The sequence below is a fragment of the Drosophila serrata genome, unplaced genomic scaffold, assembly GCF_035046125.1.
Source record: "Drosophila serrata isolate PLE 108 unplaced genomic scaffold, ASM3504612v1 contig_217, whole genome shotgun sequence".
Lineage (NCBI taxonomy): Eukaryota > Metazoa > Arthropoda > Insecta > Diptera > Drosophilidae > Drosophila > Drosophila serrata.
The window spans coordinates 2,544,780-2,556,068 of NW_028257115.1; the positions used below are offsets into that span (position 1 = coordinate 2,544,780).

The window sequence follows — 11,289 nt, forward strand, 5'->3', positions numbered from 1 at the left end:
CTAAGACTTATGGGAAAAATTATTGTCAAGAACTGGCTTGACTTAAGATATTCTCCTTTTCTCTAAATTATGCATTAAAAAGTAATCAATTAATATAAGTTCAATATATAAAACCTCCAATATTTCCATTAAAGAAGTAATCCATTTAATGAAAATCTAATTCTCATAGGATTAATTATTATCGATTTTATAGAAAAAACATATAGATAATCGTACTGCGTTTTCCATTTCAATTTTTATTCCCTTGCAGGGTAGTCAGCCTAAAACGCATCGAAAGAGTCATTTCCGACCCCATAAGTCATAAATATGAGCAGTAATTAACTCTGAATAGAGAGTATCTATGACCAGTAAATAAGTACGATCAGTAAGTATCTATGACCAGTAAGTAACTATGATCAGTAAGTATCTATAAACAGTAAGCATGTATGATCAGTTACAAACTTTGAACACTAATAAACAATGACTTGCAATTTTTGTAACACAACACATTTCTGATCCATGGCCGGCAGCAGTCGCTTCATTCCGGGGATGTTAGAACCAGTTAGGAATCATAAGTACAGATGTGCGAGATTTGTTTTAGACCAAATTTAAAAGCAAGCTATTTGGGTGAAACTATGGAGTTATTCTTCTATTTAATTTTATAAGTATATAAATCGGCGCATGACGAATCGGTGGACTATATATAAACATATATATAGCTAACATAGGAACAATCGGACGATTTATAGAACTATGATCAGTAATTAACTATGAGCAGGAAGTAACTCTGAACAGTGAGTATCTATAACCAGTAATTAACTTTGATCAGTAATTAACTATGAGCAGTAAGTAACTCCGAACAGTGAGTATCTATGACCAGTAAGTAACTATGATTAGTAAGTATCTATGACCAGTAAGTATGTGTGATCAGTTACTAACTTTGAACACTAATAAACAATGACTTGCAACTTTTGTAACACAACACATTTCTGATACATGGCCGGCAGCAGTAGCTTCATTCCGGGGATGTTAGAACCAGTTGGGAATCATATGCTCGGATGTGCGAGATTTGTTTTGGAACAAATTTAAGCTATTTGAATGAAACTATGGAGTTATTCTTCTATATAATTTTACAAGTATATAAGTCGGCACATGACGAATCGGTGGACTATATATAAACATATATATAGCTAACATAGGAACAATCGGACGATTTATAGAACTATGATCAGTAATTAACTATGAGCAGGAAGTAACTCTGAACAGTGAGTATCTATAACCAGTAATTAACTTTGATCAGTAATTAACTATGAGTGAGTAACTCTGAACAGTGAGTATCTATGACCATTAAGTAACTATGATTAGTAAGTATGTATGACCAGTAAGTAAGTGTGATCAGTTACTAACTTTGAACACTAATAAACAATGACTTGCAACTTTTGTAACACAACACATTTCTGATCCATGGTCGGCAGCAGTCGCTTCATTCCGGGGATGTTAGAACCAGTTGGGAATCATATGCTCGGATGTGCGAGATTTGTTTTGGAACAAATTTAAGCTATTTGAATGAAACTATGGAGTTATTCTTCGATATAATTTTTCGAGTATATAAGTCGGAGGCATGACGAATCGATGGACTATATATATACAGATATATAGCTGCCATAGGAACGATTATAAAATTGTAAGAAAAGAAATTATAACTTTTCCAGTTTTCAAGAACAAATTTGATATAAAGCCAAGAATTTTGTGTAAAATTTCGTGCAAGTCGGACTTATATTAAATATCATATAGCTTCAACTTTCTTAGATGAAAATATAAAATCACCTTCAAATATGTTTAGCATGTCTTTAGAGAATGTCCGGCCTTGGGTGGGTTTGTTTTCCCTTCGGCTCGAATGTCACGAAATTTAGCACCCCAAAACACCTCCGATAGCTCTCGGGGCTCGGGGCTAACCTTGAACAACCGCCAGGAAGGCGAAGCCCCAGATCCGTAGCCAGAAGCCATCGCTCCAGATCCAGCGCTCATTTCGGACGTCTAAAAGTAGCAACAAAGCCTCGCAATCTGGGTACACAGTCATCAAGCTAAAGCTTAATGTGCCATCAAGGGGGGGATTGCCTAAAGAAAAGTTATCAATCTACATGACGTCGATCCCCGCCGATTCGATCCGGACTCACACACGCCGCAAGTGCGAACTACAATATTTTCGATTTCACACTGCCCACGAAGGGGCGGACTGATCACGGCCAGGCTATATATGAGGCGTGGATTTTGGGCTGGAGGGGCTTGTTCCATGTTTCCCGAGGCGCAGTATCGCGCCGTTCGTCACCAGAGGGGTCAGTTTGTAACGATCGCTGTCAATAAATCTTATCACCTAACGTATTAGGGGAGCAATTCGCACGGAACTCGAGGGTGGGCAATGGAAAAGTTTCATAATATTTCAATTGAATCTGGATGCTGTTGATGTCATCAATTAAGTCAGAACGTTGCAGGGATTGCATTCACAGAAGACGGAAAAGCAGACTTCACTGCCAAGTCAACAGAAAAAATGAACGGAAATTGTCCCCTCGTCTCAGTTTATTTATAGTATCCGGTATTTTCAATTTAGATATTAGTTGTATTTCCCCTCTTATGTTAATGGCATTGACCCCAAGTTCTAGGCCAAATGTCCATAGTATCAGGCAGATCGATCGCATTAATAAACAACATTGATAAGCCAATTAAAAAGTCACAAATTATGCTATAATTAGCCGGGGGATCATACGTAAAGTTCGAGGAGTCACAAGGACAAGTCGTCCAGACGCAGAATGGAGCAAAATGACAAACAACGATGATCAATCCGTTTTGCAAATACAGTGAGCTATATATAGCATTGTCTTGGAGCATTTACCTACTTCATCAGAATCTTATGACAATTTTTATAAAAGTCAAATTATATAGAAGCTCTATTATATAGGCGGTAAATCAATTAATGCTGATTATTATTAAATATTATAATAAGGTTCAAGAGCTTACAAAATTCGAATATATTAAATTTTTCATCGACATTTTTGCTTCCGGTGTGTGTCTCATAGCAAGTCCCCACTGTTCTTACTACAAGCCATAAATAATTTCTAATAAATCATATTCGCAAGCTCGACTTTCGCCAGACGAACTCTTCGACTTGTATTCAAAAGTTGATATTTCGCTGATAGATTTGTGCACATGTTTGCAATAATTCATTAAGCTCGGGACAGTTGGGATCAGAGGGTCATCAATAGTACACTCATCTGCTAGCTTAAGACTATTTTTGTGCTGATTCGTTGATATACAACATATATAGGGGTAATTTTAATAAATTTAGATCCTGAAGTTAAAATAAACCAAGGCAATAAAGAGGTCCCCATCTAACTAAACAAATGTAAAATAAATAAATAGTGTTGAAGGGCCGAAATTAATATGTGCACCAAAAAGTAGGCAATATATTTATGAAAATGCAGAGGGTATTTTACAATATACAAAAATGCAAACAAAAACGAGTCTAACTAATAAAAACGTTAACATATAATTTACCACACGAAATAAAAAAATAATTCCCTTGATTTACTCAATAGCTTTCAGGCATATTTATTTTTAAGGCCTCTACGGAAGCTTTTGAATTTAATTAATTACAAAGCCATGAAAAAGTTAAGTAGCTATTAATTGTTAAAAAACTTTTATTTAATATGTACACATACAATAAGTTTTATTGCGAAAAAAGGACTTTTAGTAATTTACTTAACGTAGAAAATTTGTTTATATAAAATAAATAATTTTTTCCGATTTAAGCCATCGCTTTTAAAACAAGTGAGTACACTTAGAGCCGTCTCACACTACGGCAACTCACGCAAATATAATTAAATAAAAACAAATACATTTTATTACAGCTTAATGTTTGCCAAAGCCTAAAGCTAGAATACACGATTTAAAAATCACAATGTGCAATACCAGGTGAACGACTCCATTGAGGAGACGGATATGAAACGTCCTTTTGGACGGATGAGGGGTACAAAAACAGACACGGACATGAATACAATGCGGTTGACAGTTCCGGCGACAGGTGCTACATAATTGATGAGTAAGGGTATCGTGCTAGCAACTGAGGCTTCGTTTTAATAATTACTCGGCCCCGGTAGTTTGTTTGTCTCCGTATATGGGTGTCCTGCCGGCAGGACCCCCGCGTGCCGAGGAAATTACGAGACGGGACTCGTGCTTGGTACAACAACGTCAACGAGGAATAGGAGTAGAACATGTAAATTGCAGCGCCTAATTGGACGCCTAAGTGCGCAGGCCAGGTATTTAACGATTTAACCTTCGATTCCCCGTCGCAGAGTTCTAATTAAAAACCCCTGAAAACGGTGGCTCTTATCAAGGTCAAGAGGCCAAAACAGGGGAGCAGGGCGGACACGAAGTGGGGTTCCCATCTGCCAGCAGCGTTTGCCGCATTGACGAACGGTATGGAGCCCATGTTGTAAATCGGTGTCTCCACAAGGTTTTTATACAACGTGCGATCATTGAGGGGTTGAATGGGTCGGAAATTGTTCTTCAAATGGTCATCGCTGGCTGTCAGTAGGCGGAAGGCACTCAGCTGGTAAGGGAAAATATTTAAAATTAATATTAATTAACCATTTTATTGATAATTATTGAATCTATACATTTACCTGCTTCTCTGTGATGTCGATGGGTTCTGTAAAATCAATCCAGGTAACCTCCTCACTGCATGGCGGAGTGGTCAGGGAACCGGTGTAGCTATAGTAGCTATCCAATTCTTTGGAAATGAACTCCCCCAGAGCAATGGGATTCGTCATGTTCACTGACTTGCCCTTCCGGTCAATCTCAGGGAGTAACTTTGCAAAGGCCTCGTAGCCTCCAGAGGAATGGTAGTTAATCTGGAAATTTAAAATAAAAATACAGTCAATAAATAACATTTTATAGCCCCATTTCACAAGTTCAGCGTACCTTAAAGAAGAATGCCATCACGGCAATGCCATGATCCTTATCCAGAGCACTAGCGAAATTCGGATACTCGAGGTTCCTCAAGACCACATGAAGCTCGGCGGGATAGGCACGGTTATCAATCAGATCCTCACTGCCCACCGTATCGTTCTCGCCCCAGTGGAAGTGGAACTGCTCGAACTGGTAACCCAATAGGGTCTTCTCTGACAAAGGACCTCCCCTCACACTCGGCACCTTGTCCTCGTCATAGGTGAGCTTTACCAAGACCGTGTGGCCATTGTTGGTCATCTGGAAATTCCTGGGCTTCACGTGGAAATTCAAGAACTCCAGTTTCTCAAACTTTTTCTCCACAGCATTGACCAGATCGATGTTAATGGGACTCTGGTGCTTGCCACTGCAGCGGGCATAATCCTCGCTCCAGTGCTCGGGTCCATGTCTGCCCTCGTAGCCAAAGTCCTGGGCCAGGACAGCCGAAGCTGGAAAATGCATATATTTATTAAGTAAGGTTTAGGTTAAAAATATTCAAAATTGAATATGAAATGTGGATCTTTGTGATAAATTGATTTCTATCTCTGAGAAAAGCTAACAGAGACGGTTAATCGAACTCCCCCAGGTGCTAATTGGTTGAATGTCTGAGACATTTTGTGACATCAAATGGATTACCAGTTTAACCAAGATATCAACTATTTTCGGATAGCGAAAGCTATAAATAAGACATATGTGTGTCTTATTTATTTTGCAAATTTTATTAATGCGGTGCCGGTGCCTGTCATCACAGCGACGGATTGAGTTCAAACAAAACTAGACAGCCGTAATTGCTGATTCAATTAGCATCAATCGAGCGACAATTAGCCATGTAAAGTTTATTGTAGCTTACCGGGAATACCTTTATTTAATAGTAAACGGGGTGCAGTTGTAATCAAGAGCTGTGTAGTAATACTTTCAAATTCCAAATAAAACACTAAACATTCTGGCATAAAAAGTGCTAACGAAATTAGCGAAACGCTTCGACCAAATTATTTCCCATTAGCAGCTTCCCTGATTTATAGCGAATTTAGATAAATTATGGACTAATTTATATTAGCGACCTGTTTAGTATATTGTTCCCCAGATTAGCTTACACTGTTATTACTATTAAATCAAATTAAATAGCCTCGGATAATTGAAAATTATTCCCTAAAAAAAGAGTCTCTCTTAAATAATGAGGGTTTTTTGGCGTCTAAAATCATGCGTTGTGCTAGTGATTATTATAAACAATTGTGAATAATCGGGAAACCAGAAAACTATGACGGTCAGAAGGTTGAAGATCAATCAGGTGACCAGCTCTTAACTGGCCAGAAATAAACAAACATTCGTATCGCAGACATGCTATATTTTATAATTCTGATACGCGTAAGATGTTCATTAAAACCGCACACTGTGATTTTTGTTCTAGTTTCTCGTTGATTTATAACAAAGATAATCGCAAGACTTATGCAATGATAATGATTTATTAAGGGACTTTTTTCTTTAAAGTTTTGCGACAATGTAACAATCCAGTTAGGGTCGGAGACTACACAGCGAAATAATAACTAAAGAGAGATCTCTAAGCAATATTAATTTGATTTAAGAAATCATATTATTATTTTATTTTTGATGAGCTGACTAATTACATTTGCTATATTTGTATTTGCTTATTTTTAGAAAATCAAATCAGACATTTAGGAAGCCATAAATTAAGAAGGCATTTATATAACTAGAGAGGCTCTCGCAACTGCACTTCTTTCCCATCTCTTTATTTATAACAATAAAGAATCTTTAATTTCTTTGCCGATTTCTCTCCGTGTTTTAATTGGCTATCACAGTCCTGACAATTGTTTAAATATTTGCTGCACTTAGTTATGAAAACACTCGGCCGCCACAGATGATAGGAATGTATACAAAGCTCGATTGTCAGTCTCGTATCTTGATTAACGCACATTCGGTCAACACTTCTTAACGATCAAATTACACATTTGTTTTTGCCATATAGCTCACCACAAATCAAGATCGTGGCCAGGGGTAAATGGGTGCGACACCTCCTCCACATGGTTGCGCTGCGACTCGGAGTCACTTTCCCGGAACTTCAAATGCCTTATCTGGCTATCGGGGCACTGTCACCGATCGCGGCTAATTTACGAACTGTAACTATTTTAAGGCAGACCACAACAAATCCGACGGCTTTGCGAGGTATTCCCGTTCCACACCTGTCTCTTTTTACCGTGCTCACCCGCCGAACGCGGTCACACAACTGCGGTTAGGGCTTCGTCGACGCCGCAACTTATATCTCCTCGCTGGAGGCTACTACAGTGTTGTTTCGTCGCCAATTGGGTTGGAGCCCAGGGGATGGCACTGCTGCTCCTCCTCCTACTGCTAACCACTCAATTGCCAAAGAAGCGTCCACCAAATGCCAGACATGGGCAATGGAAATATAAAAGGTTAACCATTTCGGTGCCCTAGCCTTGCCATTGAATGGCGGTATATGGAATATTTGGAATTTTCATATTACTCTTGGTACAATTCCACTCAAAAGTTCGAGTCAAGTAAATAGCAGGCAACGGTAGAATTTCTGAGCTTCCTTCATTACACTGTAAATTTGAGAGAATTATATATAGACTTTAAGGTATCTCTTAGTTTAAATTAAGATAAAAAAAAACTGAGTGTACTTTAATCAAAGTTTTCCTTTTAAGATTTACTTTTAGATAATTAGTTCTTGAGATAAATAACATCTAAATTTTTACAAGACAAATAATATATACATATATACTATGACCAGTTAATATATCAGAAACGTATAATCCTAATGAATTTTAATATATTTTAAATACACTCTAATACACATAATGATAATCAATATTTCCGTTACTTTTACAAACTTGCTCCTAATGCCATAGCCGTGCCTGTTCGTTGACACTATCACCCCAAGCTTTTGAAGTTTTCCGTTAGTTTGGCTCCTTGTTTTGGTCTTATGTCTCTTTAATTGCTTCACTATTACGCCATGTCCGAGGTAGCAGAGGGTATACGCGTTTCGAGGGTCCAAAACAAAAGCTAAGCCTCATGTTTTTTGGCGGAATGACTAATGGCGTGCGTGCATGAATCAAAAGCCGATGAGTAACTGCCGGAATTGGATAGCCGCAATGAAGATGGTAATCCAAGTTGGGGAAAGACCTAACCGACGACGCTGGAAAGTCAAATTACAATTGTTCGAGAGACCCAGCCAAGAGCCCTCGAGAGAGAGTGAGGACTTGAGTCGAGTTGAGTTGAGTTAAGTTCAGTTGAGCTGAGGAGGTTACAAAACCGCAGGCCTTCGATGATCGACAGCAAAAAGCATTGTTCATTTGTGGATTATATATATATATGGATATATGTATCTATAACCTTTAGCCCTGCGAAGAGCGGGGGATCGAAGGGCTTATCTCCGGCTTGCATTCGTATCGGGGCGATACTTAGTCTGATTGCCCGACTGTTTATCTTGGCATCACATGTCACAGCCGCAAATCGCTGTGCAATGGAAATGTAGTGTGCATACTTAATGGCATTACTATTGCATGCTAATCGCATTGTTGCAGCCCGTGTTTGCCTTGCACTGCGTAACCATTTCCCCTGACATCGACGGCTTTCACTGGCTCCCGAATCCCGATCAATAATACTCATTCTGTTAAAAACTCAACAACAAACAGATTAACGCAACGCCATTAAATTAATTTGTTCTCTGGAAGCTATAAACTTAGACCTTTTTAAGCTCACATAATCCGAATTTTTAAGTATATTTTTATAAAGGGTTTAATTTATTATATGGATAGGGAAACAGTACAAAATCATTATTAAATATAGTTGTACTATGTATGTCTAATTAAATTAAATTGTAAGCTGAGAAAGAAAAACTTAAATTGGTATACATTACCACATTCTAATATGGAAATAAATTCAATCGATCAAGTTAATTAATTAAACCTGCAAACTAAATCAGCACAGGGCTAAAGTGTTGTCTCTATAAACGGAGAGCTTTATCTAACTTAGTGAATTTAAGAGCCCATTAAATAATTAAAATCAGTTAATATACAAAATTAAAATCTCCATATATTAAAACAATTTCTATTTAATTTAATTGACATATAACAATTTTAAAAACAAGGAAGGAAGCTTTGGAAAATCGAAAATTGAATACTCTTGCACTTTGGAATTGGGTCATAAAATCGCATTTTAAATTAATCATAACTTCGCCAAAAAATCATTAATTTCAATTCGGAAACCTGTTCTGTGTTGGTTTTTACAAGGTTAACAAAACTGCATACAAAATTAAACAAAATACAAAATTAAAATTTTTGGCAATTTTTGAAAATTTGAACATTGTAAAATTATGACAAAAAAAAAATGGAAAAATTTTACAAATTTTTTTTTCTTCCAAACATGGCTAGATCGACTCGGCTGATCGTGCTGATCAAGAATATATATGATTTATAGGGTCGGAAATGACTCTTTCGATGCGTTTTAGGTTACTGACTAAAATTTTAATACCCAGCAAGGGTATCAATATCATTTTCGAGAACCATATGCAATATGTGTTTGAATCCTTTTCAAATCGGTCAAAAGGAAGATTAATAAATATATATTATAAATAACATTGATAAGTACTGGCTAAAGTCTAGAATATTTAATTTTTCATACATTTCAGTGCTTTTTTTAACCCAATTCCATCATCTTTTCACCGCGTCACTATAGTCAGTATACTGACTCATCCCGCAAATGTTCGGCGGCTTTGGCAGTGGAAATTTTTGGGCCAAGCTGTTAAGCATTTGCATTGTCGTAGATTTCAGAGATTCGGAGACTTGGGCAACCGGAGCTGAGGCGTGTATTAAAACGACCTCCGAAATGTCTGGTTCCACGAACACAGAGTCTACAATCTGGAAAAGTTTAAGCTGCGCAGAGAACACTTATGCTTATGCCCTGCTTTATAACAGACTCTTTTTGTATTCTTATTTTTTGTACAAGTCACTAATTACTCTGCTCGGGTTTCATTTTTTTAAATTTGTTTTTAGGTTTACGGAACCAGAAGTACACGCCGAGACAGAGACGGAAACAGAGACCGAGTGAAAGAGAGAGTAAGTGCTTTTTTCGTGCTTTGACTTACAAACTGAAAACAAAGTATACTACCAACCGGCGGCAAATGCGTAAATGTCGTATAATTTGTGTCCCACAAAGCAAAACTTTTAATATCTAACCCGGGAAGACAACACACGTCGGCTCATTGGTGTGTGTTGTGCACAAGTATACTCTTTTTCAAGTGGATACATTAGATACATTAGATAGATGGATAGATCAACTGATAGATAGATGGATATAGGAAAAAAGGTAGATTGATAGATGTACACATAAGTAGATAGAAAGATAGATGGATAGATATATAGATAGATAGATAGATAGATAGATAGATAGATAGATAGATAGATAGATAGATAGATAGATTGATAGATTGATAGATTGATAGATTGATAGATTGATAGATTGATAGATTGATAGATTGATAGATTGATAGATTGATAGATTGATAGATTGATAGATTGATAGATTGATAGATTGATAGATTGATAGATTGATAGATTGATAGATTGATAGATTGATAGATTGATAGATTGATAGATTGATAGATTGATAGATTGATAGATTGATAGATTGATAGATTGATAGATTGATAGATTGATAGATTGATAGATTGATAGATTGATAGATTGATAGATTGATAGATTGATAGATTGATAGATTGATAGATTGATAGATTGATAGATTGATAGATTGATAGATTGATAGATTGATAGATTGATAGATTGATAGATTGATAGATTGATAGATTGATAGATTGATAGATTGATAGATTGATAGATTGATAGATTGATAGATTGATAGATTGATAGATTGATAGATTGATAGATTGATAGATTGATAGATTGATAGATTGATAGATTGATAGATTGATAGATTGATAGATTGATAGATTGATAGATTGATAGATTGATAGATTGATAGATTGATAGATTGATAGATTGATAGATTGATAGATTGATAGATTGATAGATTGATAGATTGATAGATTGATAGATTGATAGATTGATAGATTGATAGATTGATAGATTGATAGATAGATAGATAGATAGATAGATAGATAGATAGACAGATAGATAGATGGATAGATATATAGATAGATAGATAGATATATAGATAGATAGATGGATAGATAGATAGATAGATAGATAAATAGATAGATATATAGATAGATAGATAGATAGATAGATAGATAGATAGATAGATAGATAGATAGAT

At 36.4% G+C, this 11,289-nt stretch overlaps 1 protein-coding gene and 1 long non-coding RNA gene across 3 annotated transcripts; both read right to left on the reverse strand.

Annotated features, from left to right (window-relative positions):
• Positions 1-1,559: 1,559 nt before the first annotated feature.
• On the reverse strand, positions 1,560-2,204 carry LOC147644217 (uncharacterized). The gene is made up of 2 exons (XR_015270937.1): positions 2,157-2,204; positions 1,560-2,097 (listed from the first exon to the last, which is right to left on the reverse strand). It is a non-coding gene; the product is annotated as an uncharacterized LOC147644217 (long non-coding RNA).
• A 1,452-nt stretch (positions 2,205-3,656) lies between these two features.
• Positions 3,657-8,167, reverse strand: CAH2 (Carbonic anhydrase 2). Of its 2 annotated transcripts, none has more exons than XM_020956490.2 (4): positions 7,350-8,167; positions 4,957-5,429; positions 4,659-4,886; positions 3,657-4,585 (listed from the first exon to the last, which is right to left on the reverse strand). In XM_020956490.2, the coding sequence occupies exons 1-4, from the start codon at positions 7,387-7,389 to the stop codon at positions 4,337-4,339; spliced, it is 990 nt and encodes a 329-aa protein (XP_020812149.2). In that variant the 5' UTR covers positions 7,390-8,167; the 3' UTR covers positions 3,657-4,336. The 2 variants fall into 2 exon arrangements, with proteins under 2 accessions (XP_020812149.2, XP_020812142.2); XM_020956483.2 differs by having other exon boundaries at positions 6,970-8,167.
• Between the last annotated feature and the right edge of the window lie 3,122 nt (positions 8,168-11,289).

What these genes read in the sequence shown, in the direction of transcription:
- CAH2 (XM_020956483.2), bottom strand. Translation starts at nt 7,021, where the DNA reads ATGTGGAGGAGGTGTCGCACCCATTTACCCCTGGCCACGATCTTGATT. An exon ending in GGCCACGATCTTGATTTGTG is followed by an intron (nt 5,430 to 6,969) that starts GTGAGCTATATG and finishes TGCATTTTCCAG; the next exon opens with CTTCGGCTGTCCTGGCCCAG. An exon ending in TGATGGCATTCTTCTTTAAG is followed by an intron (nt 4,887 to 4,956) that starts GTACGCTGAACT and finishes TTAAATTTCCAG; the next exon opens with ATTAACTACCATTCCTCTGG.